The sequence below is a fragment of the Sciurus carolinensis genome, chromosome 2 (genome assembly GCF_902686445.1).
Source record: "Sciurus carolinensis chromosome 2, mSciCar1.2, whole genome shotgun sequence".
NCBI lineage: Eukaryota > Metazoa > Chordata > Mammalia > Rodentia > Sciuridae > Sciurus > Sciurus carolinensis.
Window position 1 is genome coordinate 52,569,396 of NC_062214.1, and position 23,576 is coordinate 52,592,971.

The following is a 23,576-nucleotide window of genomic DNA, read 5'->3' on the forward strand; positions in this document are numbered from 1 at the left end:
GAAGCTACTTGGTCTCAAACAAGAAGTGAAATGATGCTCAAGGTCTCTAATCCAGCTCTTAATCAACAGCTGCAATAAGGAACCAAAGAAGACTCTTCTCCATTTTCCCATTGCAATTCTGGCAAAAAATAGATGAGAAAATAGATAGAACTTTTGCTTAGGAATGTTAGAGTGAACACTTCAGGTCTCTGCACCATCTCCTCCTTTCCACAGCAAAGGTGGAGAAATGATATTGGTGAGCCTGGAGGCCTGGCATCTGCTTGGTCCTGCTAACCAGGGCATCTGGACACAGCATTAAAAGGCAGTAGGGACCTGGCTCTGGGCTTTGTATTCTTTACGAAAGTAGGATTGTGAGGAGGCCAAGAGATCATGTGTCATCTTGCTTTCTGTTCTGTGCAAATTGTTCTCCTGTGGGTGGTTCCGAGGTCTAGACTTCAGGCCTGGGACAGCTAGCTGGACATTTAATGTGGGTCCAGGCCCAAGGTGCCTCTTCCAACAAGGTTTCCCAGAACGTCTTATCCTCTGGGTAGGGGGCTAGTATGTAATTCTTGTTTGGTTCCTGTTTTTCAGTTGGGAGAATGCAGTTGTGAGGACAGAGGAGTGACCACACCCTGGAATTCCCTAAAAATGGCCTGTTAGTCAGAAAGTCCTAGAAAGAGTTGTATAAACTGCATTTGGTGACCCAAGAAATAACAAGTCTGTTAATTCCAGTTAGGGTTCTTCTCAAATCAGGCAGAGCTTTGGCAAGCAATTTTTTTAGGCATCCTCTGGTGAAGTTTTGTTGTTTCTTAGCCAGGTCAGTTAAGACATGAAGAAGAAAGCACTGGCTGCTCCCTGGAGTGAGATTTGAGCCTTTGAATTGCTAGTGCCAGGTAAACATGGGCAGGAAGCACCAAATATGCCATCTCAAGTGTTCTCCCTTCACACTATGTACTTGGCTTATTTATTTTCTTTGGAATACATACTTCTAAGTCCTCTTTCTAGCCCTTCTTCACTCCCCGCTCCTGCCCTGCGGATTAGATTGGGGAATGTTCTCTCATTAGCAGGATGGCTTACTCTGCCTCAATAACAGGCTCCACATGGCCAGAGGCCCAGCGAGGGCTACTTGCCCAGTTTCAGCATCTCAGATTGTGTCCAAGTGTATGTCAGGTTTACTCTACCAGGGCTGGCTTCCATCAACTGAGGGTGCAAGGAGTAGAAAGTGTTTCTTTAGTACTTTGAGCCCATGCCAACACAGGTGACGAGCAGGTCAGCATTTTATTAATTGTTGGGTGTTTTCATCAATTAAGATGTATCCTCTGATTACAATTTGACTTTTGTGTCTATTTCTCAATAAGTCAGAACTCAAAGTGGTGAATACTATGATGGATATCCCCAAATCTCTAACCCTGGATAACATAAGCATCTCTCTCCTGTGTCTGAAAGAAGCATCAGGTCTCTGCTGCCTTCTACTGTTCCCCTGAGGCACATTTTTTGTGCACCTGTCTCCAGCAGCTACCATGTCAGGTGGAAACACTGTTGAACCCATCAGGCACTGGCGGGACTTGCTGATTCCCTGTATTTAACCTGGGAATTAGACAGGTCCCAGGCAACTTTAGTTAGTGCCAAGATCATTTCCTAAGAGAAAATTCAGCCATCGTCAGCCATCTAGAAGCACAGTTTCCCACCATGAAAGAAAGCAGACATGGCTAAAGAGACTGAGTAACAAAAGCTAGATGAAGTTGGTGATGAAGAGGGAGGAGGAGGCCAGAGTTCCACGGGCTGCAGAATCACTGGCCTATGCCTGGTCATTGGGAATGGCGTAAAGACAGGGCTGAAGATTCAGTGCATGCCTTACCCCACCATGTATTAGCACTCTGCCTTTCCCCCGACAGATCACATCCAAAGTTTGTCCCCTAAGCACCAGGCAATGTCAGCATTAGCACATCAGGTACAAGGAGGGAACTGGAGAAAATTTTCTATAATTTTCCTGGTAACAGGAGAAAAATAGCCATACTAGTTGGACATGAGAATGACCTTTCTGACTCTAACCTCAAAAAGAGAACAAAGATGGCCTTTTGGGACCTATATATATAACTTGTGAGTCCCTTCAGCTATAAACCTGAGACAGGGGAAGGTCAAAGCAAGTGTGCCTTGATAGGGGGCTGTTACCAGTGCCCCCTGAGCCTCATTGTCATGGGATGCTCAGCAAATGGCAGCTCTTGTTACTAGTATCATCACCACTATCATCATTATGGTAGGAATCAGCAACCACAGTGCACAGGATAACCACTGTGGTCAGCATAAGGAAAGGCGGAAAGAGAAAGGGAAGGAGCCCAGTGCCAAAGCAGTCTGGACGGCCCTTCACAATCTCATTACTTTGGTCTCTTCTTACATCAATGACTGGTTTTCAGGGGCCTCTGTCAAAAGGGCAGAGATAGTAGGCCATCCCTGATGCCAGCCAGAACAGCCTCGTTGGTAGAGTGTGGATCCAAGGAGCTGAACTGAGGGGGAGCTCCAGTTCCCCAGAGCTGAACAGGGGTATCACCACTCACCTGCAGGAAATCCCAAGGAAAGTTCTGAGACCACACCAGAGCAGAGCCAACACAAGTGACCCTGTGGAGCTTGGGTTAAGGACTAGCTCCCACTTCTGCCAGGGCAGGGCAGAAGGGGTGAGCCTATCTGTGACAAGCAGAATACTTGTCACTGTCAAAGAATGGACAAATAACTGTTTTTGTCATGTAGGGATTATTTTTTGACTTTTCACTGACACTGAGGGGAAATCTGAGGTCTCTCGAGTCAACTGCCAAGGCCAGCTCTACTAAGATAGGCTTCACTCAAGGAGAACTTTGCAAAAATCATCGTAGAGGTTCATGCACAAAGGTCATGAATGGAGCACACAGATTAGGCAGCATGTCTGACATGCAAAATACAACCTCAGCATGTAAATCTGCTAATGGACCCCAAGCTGTCAGGGCATTTGTTATGGCCCCACAAGGAGTATCTGATACATGTCATACCTCAAAAACATTTTCTAAATACTTCAAACAAATTAAATATGGTGATCTGAAACAAAACAAAAATGCCTGTTGCTTGAGGACAATTTCAAGAGGAAATGTATATAGTTAAACAAAATATTCCAAGAGACAGCAAAGTGTTATGCCTCCTCCTATTTCCCATAAAATGTAAAATTTTTTTAAAAAAATTAAAAGGAGAAACATAATAGAGTGTGGTTTTCAATTCTCAATGGTTTAATGGGCATGAGAAATTTCAAACCAATTTCTCCATTTGAGAATATTAGTCCTCTAAGATTCAGTGAATTGTCAATACTGGATATAATTCCTCCACATATCACCATGAACTAGAAAGTGCTTCATACACTTTGTTTGAACTGACTTAAAAGATGAAAGACCTTGGTGTACTTTTTAACAAGCAGCTATAAGTATGATATGTTTTTGAAGATAAATAAATCCCTGACTTGTCACCGGTTTGAAAGTTTAACAAATGAGTCCAAAACTAATGCTGGCTTCAAAGACACCAGGCTGAGGACCAGGACTCAAGCAGGAGGCAGGTGGCTGTGACCTCTTCCACTCAGGCAGTAAAAATGCTGAGTGACTCCTCATAACCAAGGCAAATGAGGGAAGCCCTCAGTTTGTTATGGGGAATTACTCATCCCCATTTCATTCGATGCCACTTGGAAAAATCAAATAAAAGCTGATTAGTTAGAACCAGGATTCATACAAGAGAAGACTGGCATTTCTAGGGGCTATAATCTAAGATCTTTCTAGTCCTCAGGTTCACAAGCACCACTATGAAGCAGCTAAAGAACAGAGGTCATGCTTTTATGTCCCAAATGTTCACTCTGATGAGTAAAGGCCTCAGAAGGCTGTGGGAGAGAGACCCTCACCCTCAAACATCTGCCTCCTACAGTGCTGTTCAGTTTTAGGAAACTGCAAACTGACACATGATCTGGGCTTTCTGTTCTCCTGTGAAATCACAAATGTGGACTCAAACACAAAGGCCAGTTTATTTTGTCATCTTCTGAGACAAGCCCACCTCTCTGGGGCTCACTCAAAACATCTCTGGGATAAACAATAAACAGGGCTTTCCAAGATTTAAGACCTGAGTCAGGGCTTGCTGGATGTCTGACCCTATCTCTGAGGTAGGAGATAATGGCTACCAAACATTCTAGAAACTTCCATAACAACTCAGGCTTTAGAGCTTTTCAAAATGCTGATCAGAGTCATATATTCAGTGTTTTATTCATTTACATTAAGGTCTCCAGTTTGATTTAAATACTTACATCATTTTCTAAAAAATTAAACATGCTTCTTTCAGCCAACTCCTTTGATTCTTCAAATTTTTCTACTGCTTGTCTGACTTCTTCATCTGGTATCTTACCTACTCTTTTCTTTTTATAATCATAATCCAGGCGGCGGCCTTCCAATTTTTTCAGGTGGTGCTAGAGAGAGAGAGAGAGAGAGAGAGAGAGAGAGAGAGAGAGAGAGAGAGAGAAGCAGGAGGAGGAAGAGGAGGAGGGAGGAAAAGAAAACCTTAGAGAATTGTTACATTCACAAAGTGGCATGACCCCTATGAAAACACACACACACACACACACACTCTCTCTCTCTCTCTCTCTCTCTCTCTCTCTCTCACACACACACACACACACACACACACACACTTCATTATTTCTATGCAAACAGTCACTACTTTTTCTCAGCTAAATTCCAGAAGGTAGGAACCTGTCCTGCACTTCTGCTGTGTGCACTTCAGCCTCTGCTGGAGGCCGCCTGCCTCACAAGTGCTTAGGAATATCTGCAGAAAGAACAAATGAAGGGACAGAGAGGTGATAAGACAAATGTATGTCTGTTTGGAACATGAAGATGCAGAATCTGTGCTCAGTCCCCTCACTTCAATTCTATTAGAACTTCTAACTGCATTAACTATACAAAAAATAGAGACATTTCTTTTGCCACTATTGTCAATTCCTCATCAAGAATATAAAAACACAAATTTCTAGTATCTAGTATTTCTAGATATTTATGGATCTTCTGTAAATTTCCCAACAGTTACTGAATAAGTTGTATAACATACTAGCAGGGAATACATAGAAGAGATAGTTACAGGAAACCTCTGAAATGGAGAAATTTCTAAATGATACTTCAATCCTTTTGAGATACAGCCATGATGACTATAAGAGTTGTCTATTTGTGGAAGGGGTTGCCTTGTGTGGTAGTAAGTTCCCCATCACAATTTGTGTTCAAGCAGGGGATCCCAGATCAGAAACAGTGTGAAGCAGATAACTGTTCAGGGAAAGGGAGGGGTCCCTCAGAAAGTATGACTGTAAACCTTGGAAAACAGATATTTGATATCTAAAGAATATATGAAAACTGATAGTCCCTCAGGCATATGGGTAACTTTCACTGTTCGTTTCAGTGGGAAGCTCTGGTTCTGTTTTCATAACAAAGAGGTAAGAAGGGCTGATAAGACTGAAGGCCAGAAGCATCTTTCTTACATGATCTGCTACTTCTGGCAAGGCCCTAAATCCCTTTCCACCTTCACATGTACAGCTGTAAGTCAGTCGTATGATAAATGAACAGAGCAGAGTTCAGACTGTGAAAGGTCTCCTGATTTTTTTTCTAATTTTTAGATGTTGATAGACCTTTATTTTATTCGTTTATTTATATGTGGTGCTGAGGATGGAACCCAGTGTCTCACACATGCTAGGCAAACACTCTACTACTGAGCCACAACCTCAGCCCCACAGTCTCCTGATTTTTAACTGTTGATCATTTATATAATTTTAGTTTAAATTGATATAATTTCTATATCAAACAGCAGCTGAGTAGCAAGATACAATTTAGGAAATTATTTTGTTGCATTTATTACATAGGATCCATGGCCATAGCTAGCAACCCTGTAGAACTAGGCCAGGCAAAAGTGCAATGTTGTATGGTGGACTTTCTGTTGTGACCTTCCTTGGAGACAGCTGAATAAGAAATGAATTCGTTCTGTTTTAGCAAAGGCAGTGTTATGGTTTAGATATTAGGTGTCCCCAAAAAGCTCATGTCTCACAACAATGCAAGAAGGTTTAGAGGTGAGATGATTGGGTTATGTGAGCCTTAACCTAATCAGTGAATTAATCCCCTAATATTGATTAAAGGGTGTTAACTGAAGGTGGGTAGGAGGTGGAGCATTGGGGGCATGCCTTTGGGTATAAATTTTGTATCTGGAGAGTGGAATCTCTCTCTCTCTCTCTGTCTCTCTCTCTGTCTCTCTCTCTCTTTCTCTCTGCTTCCTGATTATCATGTGAGCCACTTCCTTCCACCACTCTCTTCTGCCACGATTTTCTTGCCTCTCTAGCCCCAAAGAATGCAGTTGGCTGTCTATGGACTGAGACCTCTGAAACCATGAACCCCCAAATAAACTTTTCCTTTTAGTCACAGCAGAAAAAAAAGTTGACTAAAACAGGAGGTATCTGGTTATTTTTTTAAAATATTTTTTAGTTGTTGATGGGCCTTTATTTATTTACTTATTTATTTATTTTATATGCAGTGCTGAGAATCAAACTCAGTGAGTCACACATGCAAGGCAAACACTCTACCACTGAACCACAACCCCAGCCCAGTATCTGGTTTTAAGGTTCTGCATTTGGGAAAAATGTTTTGGCATCCCCACAACCCAGAATGTCACTTCTTCCCTGGAATCATCTATTCAATAACAATTTGTGAGCACAATCCATGAGGAAACCTTTTGGCTCCAACAGTAAAGAGAGTTAGATTCCTCACCCCAAAGAATTTACTGCCCACCTAGAGACATAGGCAAGCAATGATGCTCATGGCACAGGGAGTATAAAAGCACATCTCACTGTGTATGAGAGAAGAACAAAGAACTTCCCATGGGAAAATATCAGTTGGGAGCTGAAATGACTTAGGAAGGAAAAAGACAACAAATAGAGAGTACAAAGCAGAATGTCACCTGGGAGCTGCATACAATTCAGTGAGGCTGGGCAGAGAGTTCAAGTGGGCAAGGAGGAGCAAAAAGGAAGGAAGCAGGAACCAGGGCCAAGGTATTGGATCTTTGTTCTGAAGTCAGTTGGAAGTTACCAGGACAGGTATCTTAGGAAGATTGCTCTAGCCATGGCATGTAGAGTGACTAAAGGGGCGAAATGTGAAGCCCAGTCAAGAACTGCTGTGTTGATGTGTTTCAGTGTCACTGGCCTGAGACAGCAACACAGACATGCTTTCCCTGAGATGGAAGGAGAGGATGGCACAGGTAAGGGGACAAAGGAGCATCCAGGTGGGAAATGGGGTGTTTAAGGAGTTCCTGAATGGAACTTTAATTTTTAATTCAACCTTCCAGGATTCTGCCCCTCCTGACCCCTTCATACCCTTTGCCTTTAGAATATACTCTAAATGCCTATTCAGATATCCAGGGCTTTCCAAGCCTTCCCTTCCTCCACAGCTCCCTGCCCCATGGGCCTGGGCCTTTGGCCAGCTTGTGCTAGAAGTTCTGCCCACCTGAGTCTGGCTGGCCAGTTTCCCCACCTCTAGGAGGCCTTCCCTGATCTAGCCAGACTGAGGGAGGTGCCTTTCCCTTGATATTCCTGGGCTTGTCTCTCCAACAGCACTCATCACAGTATATTATAACTGTTGACTATCTCTCTACCCTACATCTGTGAGCTTCACAAGAGCATCCACTGGGTCTGATTTAGCAATACACAATCAGTGTGTACTACAGTGACAACACACAGCAGGCCCTATACACAGTGGCTGGATGAATGAACCAACAAATTGACATCATCAGTTCCTTCCCTGACTCTGGACTGCAGAGATGCCTCAGAGTCACTGTGTAAGCAGGGAAGGCAAGTCAAGCTCCCATTTCCCTAGCCCCATCTCTACCATACAAGCTGGACCCATGGGGATTCATCTTTCTCATTCATGATGTATCAAAAAATGCAATATGATATGATTTTGATAATGGAGTTATTTTCTTATATGAGAAATGGCTGCAGAAATATGGATATTTAGCCTGGCTTCTAGCTGGCTCCAATGAGATACAGAATTACAAAGCTGGAGAACTGTGGCTTGCATCCGTCTATCACCATACCCCCATCCCTGTGGCAGACATGATACTAATTGATCCTGGGACTCTTTTCCAGTGAGTCCAGGAAAATGTAACTGAGTTATTTTTTTGCCACCCACAATAAGATGATGATTTTGCCAAGTCCCTACAGAAATCTTCTAATAATTTTTAAACATAAATATCATTTTATATTTGTATTTATATAAATGTTAACAAGTATATTTATAGCCTAGAAAACTTACCCCAATCTCTCTTAAATCTTTGTCTTGTAGTAATTGAAGTGGATCAATAAAAGTTTGCTTTACATTAATATCAAGAGAATCTTTCACTTCAGCCATGAGTTTCATGGATTCACCAACTTCTATCAATGCATTGCCTTGAGCAGGAAATACAAACAAAAAAGATTCTTGAGCATTCTCTATCTAGGTTAACAGTGGTATTTAATTAATTATTTCCCAAAGGTTTGTGGATGATGGTGTATTAAGGCCCTCGGCTCTGGGACCTTTGGATCCTGACTCATAAGGAATAAGAAAGGAAAAAAAAAAAACTTCCTGTTTTCTACATTTCTTCTCTACCTTCTGCACTTTTTTACCACATGAAATGAAACAGGTTGACAGATTAAAGCACTTACCATTTTGACCACTAGGTGGAGATAAAGCTCCTTTTAAAAACTGGTACTTCTGGAAACTGGCACCAAAGGTTCCTTAGAAGCTCAGGAATGAAATCTCTCTTTGTAAACAATGAAAGGATTCCCTTATCAGGGGCTAAGTATTAACCAATAATGATTACAATAGAAATAAACAAAGCCTCTTCTCAGCTTCTAGCTATGGGATCTTCTTGGGTCACTCCTCGCATCCTTGCATCCCTGTAAGTGGTTTTGTTTTTGTTTTTATTTAGAGAAGGACAAACCAAGCCAAAGTCTGAATGAAACAATCAGAGCTTTTGGTTATGCAGAATGTTTAAAATGTAATTCAGTTCTCAGAGAAAAATACATAAGCTACTTCAGTCTAACATGTATTACTGCTATATATGGAAATCTCAGTCATTCTACCGTAAACTTTTTCCCAGCATAAGAATTCTTTTTAAAGCCTCCAGCCTTCTCTGAGGTCATCCTGAGCTGCAGGTGTGACATCCTACCAGCAGGTGTTGGTCGGCTCTTGCAAGGAGGCCTGGGCTAGCCTGGTGGGACTTGGGTGGTAACAGGCAATTTTTGCTGGATTATGCTCTAGTGTTTTTAAAAATTTATTTTTGTTTGTTCAATTTAGTTATACATGACAGCAGAATGCATTTTGATTCATTGTACATAAATGGGGTACAACTTTTCATTTTTCTGGTTGTACACGATGTAGAGTCACACCATTTCGTGTAATCATACATGTACATAGGGTAATGATGTTTGTCTCCTTCCACCATCTTCCCTTCCCCCCACTCCCTCCCCTCCCCTCATTTCCCTCTACACAATCAACGCTATTCCATTCTTCCCTAACTCCCCCTCCACCCCTGACCCCCCAGTTATGTGTCAGCATCCACTTATCAGAGAAAACATTCGGCCTTTGGTTTTTTTGGGATTGGCTTATTTCAATTAACATGATATTCTCCAACTCCGTCCATTTACCTGCAAATGCCATAATTTTATTCTTCTTTATGAATGCTCCAGCATTTTGACCTAACTAATCTGCTGTATATTGCAAGATGGCTGCAAACCAGGTGTCCTGGGAGCTGTGCACAATGAGGTTACAGGTTTTCTAGAAGATGTCCCTGAGAAATTCGGCACTAGAATGAACTATTTTTCCTATATGGGGGAGTTTTCCAAGTTGATCTTACAAAAAGATAAGGTTTGGGATCTCTCAAATCCTCCACTTGTAGACCTGAAAGTTCACCCCAAGCCTGATCTCTGAGTTGTTTCACCTACCAGTAAAGGGCATAGACAATTTATTCACCAGTAGACAGGGATAGTAAGATCTATTTCATCTCACTTTTTTAAAAAAGGAAATGTACAAGACAGGACCTTGCCAAAAAAAGTGGAAATCATCACTCTAAATTAAAGCTGGCTAGAACTTCATTTTGACCCACTGGGAGCTTCATTGCTCCTAGGAGGCCAAATTACCTGAACACAGTTCTCCAGAGTTTGCTTCTAAATCATTCCTAAATGGAGACAGGAAGTGCTTGCCCAGCCTAGAGGCTCTTTCCTGCCCAATTGGTCTCCAAAACCAATTGGAGGGTAATGCTTCTGACCCCTTCACCTACCCTGCTACATGGGTCCAGCCTCACCATGTTAGTTCATTTAGCTGTAACAGAAACATTCTCAAATATATTTCTCTGAAGACTACAAAGATTATATTCTGGTGGGCTGGGGATATAGCTCAGTTGGTAGAGTGCTTGCCTTGCAAGCACAAGGCCCTGGGTTCAAATCCCCAGCACCACAAAAAAAAAAAAAAAAGATTATATTCTGAATATTGCCCATCACCTCCCTGGAATTACCTCTTCTTGCACAAGATTAGATCTGTCAAATTCCATAAGGGTGAGGGGCAGAGGCTTTTCCCACTGAGGTCTCTGAACTCTGAATTCCAGCCTGTGGCCCCAGGAAAAAAGCCCCCAACAGCATAGACTCTCCCTTGAAACAGGAGAGGTCCATCTGTCCCTGATACCCTGCTGATATCAGTTCCCTCCCTTAATCCAAGTTCTTTCAAGTGACTGGACACCTGGGAAGCTACCAAACTGGCTGTTACACCCCAGACACAGTGGCCAGGTGCACGGCAGGAATGTCCTTGGATCTCAGGGCCTGCCTGGCAGCCCCACACATTTCCTCCACTGATGGACCTTCCTGGTAAGAAAAACAGGCCATCCTGTTGCCACTGACCCTTAAAATAAAATAAAATTTCCATTATACTACCCTGAAGGATACTGTTATCCTCTGTCACTAAATAAATGCTTTTTAACACTGAAGATTTTTTTTTTTTCCAAAAGATTTTTCTCCAGTTTCCTAGAATTATTACCATGGCCAAATACTTGATTTTTCAACTTCAATATCCTGCCTGGTTAGCACCACATGAATAATAACCATGCCAAATTCTCCCAGAAGACGTACTATATTCAATTCAATTCAGCCTCAATTTAATGTATTAATTTAAAATCATCTCAATCAAAATGTAACGAACTTCTGTTTTTAATAGAGGAGACTTAAAATGACTTAAAGTTTCATCTGAATAAATAAAACTGATAAGTGTGTCCATGTGATTTCTGCAATTAAAAAATTAGAGGAGATTTCAGTAAACTATATTTTAAAATACTTTAAAACTACAATACTTAAAACAACATGACATTGTATCAAAACAGGATGCAGATCGAAAAACAGAAGAGAAAGGACAGAATTAAACTTTAAAAAATCAGCCTATAATAGTCATCTCAAATAAGCAGAGAAAGTTGAACTTTCTAAGAAAGTACTGGGATAACCAGCTATTTATTTATTAGAAAACAAAATTAGAATCCTATTGTACAGTATCTCCAATAAACTCAGGAACTTGGAAATTTAAAAATAAAAAAAGGAAGCATGTGTATAAAAGATAGTACAAATAAACATTTCTGTAACTCCCAGGGGGTAGGGATGGAAAATATTTTCCAAACATGATGGTAAAGCTTAAAACCATAAAGGAAGACTAATAAGCTCCACTAAATGAAAAATAAATATCTTTCTTCCACTACAATGACCTCCAGGTGGCACATGTCTATTTTCCTAGCTACTGGGAGTGCTGAGGCCAGGAGGATCACAAGTTTGAGGCCTGCCTGGGCAACTTAGTGAGACTCTGTCTCAAAATAAAAAATAAAAAGGGATGTGGATATAACTCAGTGGTAGAGCACTCCTTGGTTTAATCCCCAGTAATGCAAAAATTAAATTAAATTAAAAAATGACCTCTATATACAAAGCAGAAGGTAAATGTCTACCTGGGACAAAACTTTGTCAGTATATAGGGCAGGCAAAGAGTAAAATACACTGATTAGCTCAAAGACCAACAAGGAAAAAACACTTAACGGAAGAATAGGCAAAGGACATACATACACAATTCATGAAAATGACGACAAGCATGAATACAATTCTATCTCAACATAACTCAAACAGTAAAGTAAAAAATCACCAAGATATCATTTTTATATGCTATAGATCAAATTATCAGTTACTTAAAAGTAAACTAAAAACATAAATTTTAAGTTAGAAACTGTGTTGGGGAATACTCTCATACATTCCAAGAAGGAATGTCAAATTGATATAACCCTTTTAGTGGGTCATTAGGAATGTGCTTCAAAAACCCCAAAAACGGGCCTATTCTTTTTTTTTTAATTCATTTTTATTGTAAACAAATGGGATACATCTTATTTCTCTGTACATGAAGTAGAAGCATACTGTTTTTGTAATCATACATTTACCTAGGGTAATAGTTTTTGATTCATTCTGTTATTTTTGTTTTTCTTTCCCCCCCACCCCTCCCACCCCTCTTATCCCTCTATACAGTCCCTCCTTCCTCCCCCCATTATGTGTCATCAAAAACGGGCCTATTCTTGAGCCAGCAATTTCACTACTAAGAATTTCCTCTAAATAATGTCAAGGAACATGATTTGGGGTATCCCTAAAGATCTGTCTATGAAAAAAGGATTATTATAAATGCTACATAAAGACTTCATATGTAAAGAAAAAAATAACTAGGGGAAATTTTAGTAAAATATATTTAAAAAAATTTTTTAAACTACAATACTTAAAATGACAAGACACTGGATCAAAACAGGAAACAGATCAAGCAATGGAAGAGAAAGACCAGAAACAAACTTAGAAAATAAAAGTTTGGTCTATAATAAGAGTTCATCTAGGTTTACTATATCTAGTAAATGCAGTTGGTGGAAAAAACTATGATACATGGAATATTATGCCACCTTTAAAAACAATATTGTCAAAATACGCTCTATGGTCATGTATACCTAAAGAGAACAAATTAAAAAAATAGAATAATTTTAAAAAACCAATAATGTAGATTACTTTATAGCATGGATCATGATATAGTCAGTGGGGAAAAAAAACAAGTTATAAAAGGGAGTAAGGGAGTATTACATACTGTAATTCAGTTTTATTTTTTAAAGGTATATGTGAATATACCTATGAATAAACAAAAGGTATAAAGTATACACAACAAAAGAGTTTAATTGGACCTATCAGTGGAGATTATAGGTGATGTTAGCATTTTTTTTTAATCTTTTTTCTAAACCCCCTGCAGTGAGTGTGTATTACTTTGGTAATACGAAAAAATTATCAAACTGTTAAGTTGAAGGTCTTGTGCACAACCTAAAACAAACACAGGAGGTATTTATCCTCAGCTCTGCTAGGCGAGCTGTAAATACTCACCAAAAGTGGAGTCTTCCCCGAGTTCCTTCCCATATTTGAGCATACAGTCCCCTAGCAAGCCTTCAGTCTGTGGGTATCCAGTGGTCTTCACCTGCCCTCGGATCTTCGACACAGTGTTCAGCATTCCTAGCTTAGCTCTGTATGCTTAAAAACATTGTAATTTGTAATTCCTTAAAGTTGCAAGGTGTAATGACAGGAACATAGCAAAGGCAGCACAGTAATGGCAGCAGCAAACAGCTGCCAAAATCGAGGTCACTTTAGAAAAATGCCAGAGACCTGAGGCATGCGATTTTGTGACCTATTTCATTTTCTCACATGACTTTCTAGGCTCCTTACCAAGGTGGGTATTAAGCACATTGTTGCACAGCTGTGGTGGAACACAGAAATTATGGCACATACTTTTGTCTCCAAATAAAAAGAAAGCGTGGCTATGATAAGCACCGCCCACAGTGATGCACTTTGGAATGCTTGAAATTACCAACAAATTGAAGTTAGACACTGATACCTATGCAGACCATTGTTTCCTAGGGGCCAAATACAAATTAAGAATAAACTTGCTGCAGGTGGGGGTTGTGGCTCAGTGGTAGAGCACTTGCCTAGCATGTGTGAGCACTGGGTTCAATTCTCGGCACTGCATATAAATAAAAGAATAAAATAAAGGTCCATCAACAACTAATATATATACATATATAATTTTTTAAAAAGAATAGAATTGCTGAAGTGGGTGGTTCAAGTTGCCAATTGGTCACTGACACCCTTACCCAACCAATTCCAAGAATTGGTTCAAACAGATCACAGCAAGATCACAGGGAAGGTTGGCTACACATACTCAAGAGGCAGAACCAGTAAGCAAAGACAGATCTCTGCTATGGGAATGACCTGCACTGATAGTCCCCCAGGTACAGCTCAGCTCCCTGTCCCTAGGGAGGTGATAGGCAGTTACTGCTTCTTACTTTTCTTTCCTCTGATGTAGGCAACGTGTATTTACTGATTCCTGGTCCTGTGCAACACTGTGCTTATGACCTCCTCAAGGAGCTCACACCTGGTTATTGGGAGGCAGAATATAAGCTATGTAATTATGAAAATAAAGTTTGGGGTGGTGCAGGGAAAGTAAAAGATGACAATATGCTAGAGAAAGACTGAAATATTCCCCTAAAATGCACAGGAAATACTATCAGTAAAGTATGGAAGAGGGAACACTTATGGTATAATCAATGGCCAAGGAGTTGGCTGTTTTGACCCAAAAAGAGATTAATACAGTGCAAAAATGAGAGACCTCAATGGAGTAAATGGGACTGCTAGTTGAACACCAAATTAAGAATTTGGAATTCCATTCTACAGATAAGACAGTAAAACACAAACTAGCTGTGGTATTTGAGATATTTATTTTTAATACATTCTAGACAGTGCTTTTCAAACTTCATTGTATATTCAAATAATCCAAGGATCTTGTTAAAATGTAGTCTGATTCAATAGATCTAGGGTTAGCCTAAGATTCTGTTTCCAGCAATCTCTTAGGGTACGTGGATCGTGCTGGTCCACTGACCACACTTTGAATAGCGAGGCTTTAGACACTCACAGTGGCAGCCTTTAGAGCCATGTGTCTCAGCCTCAAAACACTCATCCTTTGGGTCCTCAGGCCCAAAGTCTTCACTCCTCCACCACACCCAACACACACATACAGTTGGCCCTTGTTCTCACTGTTAGAGTGGATGTGGTGTGTACCAGTGAAGGGCATTAGACTGCTTTAGAAGCTGGTAGGGCTTCCTTACTCTTCTTCAGGAATGACCAGAGATCACTGGCCAGTGGACATTTTGATTGCTAGCAAGTGCCTCCCTATCCTCTTCCCATGTTAGTTCCTTGATGATGTAGTCTCTGATAGTGTATTCCAGCACCCCAGGAAGCCTCTAGCACAGAGGAGACAATTATTAAACATTTGTAGACTGATATACAGGAAAGGGAACTCATCACTTCAATAATTGATGAGGTCATGGATACATTGTTATGGTTTTTAAAGCTACTATCATCAATACAGTTTTAAAGCACTTTTTACACTTGCTGCCCTCCCTGGATATACGATAAAATTTATTTTCTTAAATTTTCACTTTCTATATTTTTAGAAAGTTATCTCTGTGTCGATTCTATAGCCAAAAGAATCACAGTAACTACACGCATAAATAAATTCCTACAAAGAAAAGGCAGCTTGAGAAATCCACAGAGCTCAAGGCTTGGGTGCCCCCTTTTGGTCTCTTAGGAAAACCACATCATGGAATGCTGCACGGGGACCCCTGCACCAAAGATGTGACTGGTCGCTTTCTTGCGCTGTTTTTTCATGTTTCACACACCTCATTTCTTTAACATTTGAGTCATAATGTGAAATTTCTTTCAAATTAATATAAATGATAGAAGAACATGATCCTTTAGAACAGGATGAGAACCTTTTTTTTATTTTTAAAGGAAATAGATAAGGAAACATTTACAAAATGTTTGGTGGATTTCTGAAGCATCCCATAAATGTCTTTGTTTAGCACTGCCTTATTGCTAAGAGCAACACTTCATCCAGATGATGCCAACCAAAGTCCGCAGAGGTATCTTCTCTGTTTCTCACCAACTAGGATTCACTACCACTACTTTTGGTTATTGGAGAGTCTTTTCTTTTTCTTTCCTTTTCTCTTTTTCTTTTCTTTCTTTCATTCTCTCTCTCTCTTTCTTTTTTTTTAATACTGAAAATTGAATCCAGTGGTGCTGTACACTACATCCTTTTTAATTTTATTTTTATTTATTTTAAGTCAGGATCTTGCTAAGTTGCACAGGCTATTCTCAAATTTGTGATCCTTCTGCCTCAGCCTCCTGAGGCACTGGGATTAATAGGTGTGAACCACTGGGCCTGTAAGAGTCAACTTTTAAAAACTGAATTTCATTATTTGGACATGGGGGACATTATTTCAATCAAATGTCAAGTAAATAGAGAGTTGTAGCATCCGTGACAACAAATAAATAATAGAATATTTCAAGACATTTTCTAACATTACCTGGATTTGGCTGAAGATATTCAGTGGCTTTTGAAAGAATTTCTGCAACGGCTTTATTGGTAACATCTATTTTCTTAAAAGAAGACAAAACACAGAAATGTTAGTAAATTGAAAAATTGATAATTCTCAGAAGAACAAATAGAGATGTAATTGTCATTAATTGAGTACTTCTAACAACATCATGATTATTTGAATCCAAATGAATGCTTGCAACATTGGGGAGAGGTAACAATTTCTAGGTTTTTAATGTTGAAACATCACCTGCTCCTACTGCCATTAGAGAACACTAATTTATTTTTCTTTTGAACATTAAAATGAATATTAATATAATAGTGCAGAACTTGGAAAATCATTACTCTTCACTCAATGACTGCATAGACTTGGAGGTCTCTCAATACCACGATGAGACATGAGCCAATCTCTCCTCATCTGCTGGGCAAACTTGAATTTCTATGCTTATGTAAGGATACCATAACAATGACTCATATTAGAAACTACCTCAGAAATCTACAATAAAAGAATCATAAATCATTGGTGTTATAACTAGACATATTCATTTGTGCTACAGTCAGAAGATATTAACATCAAAGTTCTACCTGCCAGATTAAGATTGAATCTTTTCTTTTTGCGAAACCATTCCTGGATTTTCTGATTGTTAGTTATCAGAGAACTAATAAGAGGACATACAATACAGTTAAATATGCAAATTTCTATAGCTTTATTTTATACCATTAATAGCCTACAAAAAATGTAGTGTTAAGATTTTAAAATAGTATAAATTACAATCAACAGGATATACTCACTAGATAAATTGTAAAAACATCCACATAAAGAAATACTCTTTAGTCATAGGGAAAAATAGATTAATAATAAAGATGTAACCCAGGCTGGTGGCACATGCCTGTAATCCCAGCAGCTCAAGAGGCTGAGACAGGAGGATTGTGAGTTCAAAGCCAGCGTCAGTAAAAGCTAGGTGCTAAGCAACTCAGTAAGAGCCTGTCTCTAAATAAAATACAAAATAGGGCTGGGGATGTGGCTCAGTGGTTAAGCTCCCCTGGGTTCAAAAAAAAAAAGATGTATGTATACTGGGAAGATGCCCAGAGTGCTCTGCTAAAGAAGGCAGCCAGCTGCAGAGTGAATTGTAATGGGGAAAATGTTTTATGTTCGTAATTTTAAAAACTACAACCTAGTCAGGGTCACAAGTTTTCGATCAAGCAGTGTCATCCAGCCTGAATTGTACTTGTCCCTCTTAGCTAAATGCCTAAATTTGGAACACTAGAAAAAGATAAAAGGACAGTTAGTACAGAAATGACAAGAAATGAGTCAAAGCAGCATCACTGATACTCATACACTGTATGTGTGAGTGGGTGTGCCTATGTGTGTTTGGTCTAGTAACAAACTGTAAACATTGAATTTCTTTGGTTATACTCTGTGTGTGAAGATCTTGGAATCTTTATGAGGATTTGATTACCTAAATGTTTATGGGTTTGTGTGTATGTGTGTGCACACTAAAATTATACATAATAGTGGGCTTCATTGTTATATTATTTATGCATGCATATAACATAATTTGGCCAATTTCACTCTCCAGTACTTAAATGTTTATGTTTTATTAGCGTTACAAGAAATTTAAGTGCTTAAGAAAGTCCTGTTTTAGATTTGATGTGAAATTTAAGGCAATTTAACATGCTGCATTTGTAATTTTGGTTTGAAGTATCTAGAATTTGCTTCATGTAGCAAATTTTTAAGGATTTAATCTGTTAAACTTATGAGTTAATGAAACCTAAATTAAAGATGAAAAAATCATTTTATATTAAAATTACTAAATCTGTAAATTAGATTCATAAGTTCAGCTCAAAGTTTAAGAAAAATTAGCTGTAGATTTATGAGTTTAATCAATTAGATATTAATTAAAACACAATTTGGAGTACTCCATTTGATGTTTTCAGCCTTTTTGGACATGAAGAGCCATGAGGAAGATAAGAGGTACCCCTCAGAGATGACAATGAGAGGAATTAGCAGGGGAATAGTTTCTACTTTAGATCTTTCTGGGTCTTTATTTTTCAAAGGCCAAGAAACAAAGGACCCAAAACTTGCCAGTGCCTCATAGGCCTTGCCGAGAGCTGCTTCCAACTCAAGCCAGGCATCAAACTGCAAATAAACCCTTTACAACAACAAAGCATCCCCATTAAACATGGTGGACACTGAAAAAATAACTCACGTAGTTTAAAAGCAAAGAATCAAAAACAAAACTTCTGTCTTAGAATCTGTGTGCGTGCTTAGGTTAAAAAAATGTTATGCAAATATCTTGGCAAACCATCAGGAAAAATAGAGGAAGTAGAGAGGTAAATATTATTTTTGAAAAGCCTATCGAGTGTAAAGGCATGTTTGTTGGTTGATTAAATCTGGGATTTCCATTTAATGTTGTCATCTTGCCCCTGAGGTGTCCTAAAGCTTATGTCATTGACTCCCAGGCCCAGCTCTGACTTAGAAGGCTCCAGCAGCCCTGGGGTCTGAGGGATACTTAGGATTCTTTTTTTTTTTTTTTTTTTTTAATAATTTTTAGCTGAACCTTTATTTTATTTATATGTGGTGCTGAGGATCAAACCCAGTGCCTCACACATGCTAGGCAAGTGCTTATCACTGAGTCACAACCCCAGTCCCTATTTAGGTATTCTTTAAAAAAAATCCTTTACCAATGGTAATATTCCCTTTCTTTTTCTTTATGTAATTTTTGTTTTTGTTTGTTTTTTTACTTTTCTTCCTCTTGGTCACACTTGGTAGAAGTTTATTATTTTATGGCTTTCAAAAGAACAGCTCTTAGCCTTATTGTTTCTGTCTCTTTGTTGTTACTTGTTTTTATGTTATTAAGTTCTCTTTTTAACCATATTGATTTCTAATTTCTACCTAGAGTGATATGGCTTCCTGTTATTTTCCTGTTCCTTGGATTGCACAAATATAGAATTCTGTCACTCATGACCAATCTGTAATTTTACTTTTCATTTCCTCTTTATAGTAGGAATTATTTCTACATGTTTATGAATTTCCAAACATTCAGAATTTGGAAACTACTTCCTTGTAATATTTGTGTTCTATGATTTTTACTTTGGAAAATTTATTGATTTCTTTCCCTATGCATGATTGGTTATTGTAATTGTTCCAAGAGAATATGTTTTCCATTTGGGAAATGCAGATGTCTCTATTTATTTATAATCAAAATTAATAACTATATTGTATGTAAATCTTCCATGAGCCAATTTAATCTGTTATGTTATGACAGAGGTATGTGATGTCCTCTATTCTGATTTTTGTCAGTTTTCCATGTACTTCTGACAGCTTTATCTTACAAATTTAGATGCTATTTTATGTGGTGCAAAATGATTTATGACTATTATCATCCCTTGATAGACTACATTGACTTCATTTTCTTAATTTTTTAGCAAAGCTCTTTTCCATTCAATGCTTTTTTTGCATCAAATTTTGCTTTGATGTTACTATTGCTCCTCAATTTTTGTATGGTCAACAATTTTTATGGGGTATTTTTTTCCATTACTTTTATAATTTCTATGTGGTATTTTAGGTGAATCTGATATACTATCTAATGTATCTGTTCCAGGAAGTCCTTAAAATGTCTGGTCACAGTTATATATTTTCATGCTTTTCACTGTTGAAATAAAACAGATAATAGATTTTATATTTATTCTGCTACTTGCTGGGATTTCTGGAGGGAAAAGGAGATAAACGAGAGGGATCTTGGTCCATTGACTACAACTATAACTCCTGAAATATGCTTTTAAATTTAACATTTCAATTGAATCATTTTGTTAGTAACAAATACAATCTTTATATATCAAGAGATTTTTTTAAAAGCAATTTCAGGTATGTCAATGATGTGAAAATATTTCCATGACCCTCCATTTGCAGAAATTATTTTTTTTCAAAATCAAAACCAAAATAAGCTTTTCCCTTCAAGGCATTAACATTTCTAGAAACTTAATACCTCTCATTCAGAAAACAGGGAACTCCCTAGAGGACAAGCTGTGCAGGGCCAAGGTATCCTGAAGAGGTTCCTTCCCCAGCACCTGCTGACATCTCTCCTACCTGCTGCAGGCTGGTCTTATGTAATGCCTGAGGATAAAAGCTTTCCTTTTTCTTCTCCCTCTCATCTTGGGAGTCTAATTATTAGAACAAGGGTACTGTTTAAAGAGTTCAAGACAAAGGGAAAGGAAACTAAGTGCTCCCACGTCTGCCTTTACACAACTGACCAGGAAACACGTTAGAGGATAGAAATTATACAATCTTCTCTTGATCGTGTTACAATCATTTTTGTACCAAGTTTCTTATATTTTTCTAAGTTATTGCAAACACATTAATATTCTGCATAATTTTTGCAACATAACATGAGGCAAGCAGAACACACATTATCACCTTTCATGTCACAATTGAGAAAAAATGAAATAAGCTTATCAAAGTTCATACTGCTAGCTCTAATGGCAAAACTAGGACAAAAGTTATTTTCTATGCAGCTGCTGCAACATATAGGTACAAAATACTACAGTAAATGAGTTGATATATATTTGAAAGGTCTTGTTCCAGAAATAGATTTTGATTCTTCAGGATACATAAGGACAATTACTTGCAGTACCTGCAAGATGACCCATCTTTTGTGCATTCTGATTTATGGCCACTAGAGGGAACCAATTAGCCACATCCCATTTCCTTCCTCTGCCTGCCTAGACTGGAGGTGGTTCAAGGAAGTCTGGAATTTGGAAGTGTGAATGTGTTGCCTTCTGGATTATACCATCCATGCCTATATGTAAACATCCTGTACAGTAGCAGTATGTCTCACATCACAGCAAAAGTCAGTTTCTGATATTGTTAAAACGTTCTTTTAAAGAACCTTATAGAATGGGAGAAAATCTTTGCTAGCTACTCTTCCAACAGAGAATTAATATCCAGAATACATAATGAACTCAAAAAACTTAACACCAAAAAATCCAATTAATAAATGGGAAATGAACTAAACAAACTTTTCAAAATAAGAAATACAAATGGCCAACAAACATATGAAAAATGTTCAACATCATTAGTATCTAGGGAAATGCAAATCAAAACTATTTTGAGATCTTATGTCACTCCAGTCATAATGGCAGCCATCAAGAATAAAATCAATAATAAATGCTGGAGAGGAGGTGGAGGAAAAGGAACACTTTTACATTGTTGGTAGGATTTTTTGTTTTTTCTTTATTTTATTTATTTATTTATTTTTTGCATATGTTCCACAGTTTATTTTTCTTTACAAAAATAAACTTTAAAAATACTTTTGGGATTATATTTCTTTTTTTTGCTTATTTATATTTATTCATTTTTAATCTGTTCTTTTCAGATATACATTATAGCAGAGTATATTTGGCATATTATACATACTGGATTATAACTTATTCTAATTAGGATCCCATTCTTGTGAATGTACATGATGTAGAGTTACACTGGTCATTTATTCATATATGGACATAGGAAAGTTATGTCCAATTCATTCTACTATCTTTCCTATTCCCATGTCCCCTTCATTCCTTTCATTCCCCTTTGTCTACTCCACTGAACTTATATTCTTCCCTCCCACCACAACTGTGTGTTATCAGTCTCATAACAGAGAGAACATTTAGACTTTGGTTTTTTTGATAGTCTTCCGTTCCAACTATTTACTGGCAAATGCCATAATTTCACTTCTCTTAATGGCTGAGTAATATTCCATTGTGTATATATACATTTTCTTTATTCATTCATCTGTTGAAGGGCACCTAGGCTGGTTCCATAGCTTAGTGATTCTGAATTTAGCTGCTATAAAATTTGATGTGGCATTACTGTAGTATGCCGATTTTAAGTCCTTTGGGTATTTACCAAGGAGTGAGATAACTAAGTCAAATGGTGGTTCCATTCCAAGTTTTTTGGTTTTTTTTTTTTTGTGGTGCTGGAGATCAAACCCAGGGCCTTGTGCCTTGCAAGGCAAGCACTCTACTGACTGAGCTATCTCCCCAGCCCCCCATTCCAAGTTTTCTGAGGAATCTCCACGCTGCTTTCCAGAGTGGTTATACCAATTTGCAGTCCCACCAGTAATGTTCGAGTGTACCTTTTCCCCACATCCTTGTCAACATTTATTGTTACTTATATTTTTGACAATTGCCATTCTGACTGGAGTGAGATGAAATCTTAGAGTAGTTTTAATTTGCATTTCTCTAATTGCTGAGATGTTAAATATTTCTTCATATATTTGTTGACCACTCATATTTCCTCTTCTGTGAAGTGCCTGTTCAGTTCTTTCCTCATTTACTGATTGGGTTTTTTTGTTTTGTTTTGTTTTTGTTGTTTGTTTGTTTGTTTGTTTTGTTTGTTTTTTGGTGTTAAGTTTTTTGAGTTCTTTATATATCCTGGAGATTAATGCTTTACCTGAGGTGCAGGTGTCAAAGATTTTCTCTCATTCTGTAAGTTCTCTCTTCACATTCTTGATGGTTTACTTTGCCATGAAGAAGCTTTCAAGTTTGTTGCCATCCCATTTATTGATTCTTGATTTTACTAGAGTCTTTTTGAGGAAGTTGGTTCCTAAGCCGACATGATGGAAAGTTGGGTCTACATTTTCTTCTAGTATGGTCTCTGGTCTAATGCCTAGTATAACCACTACAGAAATTAGTATGGAGGTTCTTCAAAACACTAGAAATAGAACCACCATATGACCCAGCTATATAACTCCTCAATATCTATCCTAAAGAATTAAAGTTATTATACTACAGTGATACGTGCATAACCATGTTTACACACAATTTAAAACAGCTAAACTATGGAACCAGACTAGGTGTCCATTGATGGATAAATGAATAAAGAAAATGTGGTGTATATATACATAACGGAATTTTATTCAGTCATAGAGAATGAAGTTATATCATTTTCAGGAAAATGGGTGGAACTTGAGAGCATTATGAAGCAAAATAAGCCAAACTCAGAAGGTTAAGGGTCATATATTTTCTCTCACATGTGGAAGCTAGAGAAGAAAAAGGAAAACAAAGGTGGAGGGGAGGATCTCATGAAAAATC

At 38.3% G+C, this 23,576-nt stretch overlaps 1 protein-coding gene across 4 annotated transcripts in view; it reads right to left on the reverse strand.

Moving 5' to 3' along the window:
- The window catches only part of Sh3gl3 (SH3 domain containing GRB2 like 3, endophilin A3), a 142,408-nt gene that overhangs the window by 35,514 nt on the left and 83,318 nt on the right, over nt 1-23,576 (reverse strand). For 2 of the 4 annotated variants that reach the window (XM_047542394.1, XM_047542395.1), the window contains 4 exons: nt 16,489-16,561; nt 13,457-13,600; nt 8,310-8,443; nt 4,283-4,441 (listed from right to left, as the gene is read on the reverse strand). In XM_047542394.1, the coding sequence (XP_047398350.1) occupies nt 4,283-4,441; nt 8,310-8,443; nt 13,457-13,600; nt 16,489-16,561 (510 nt within the window). The other 2 variants (XM_047542396.1, XM_047542397.1) reach the window with 2 other exon arrangements.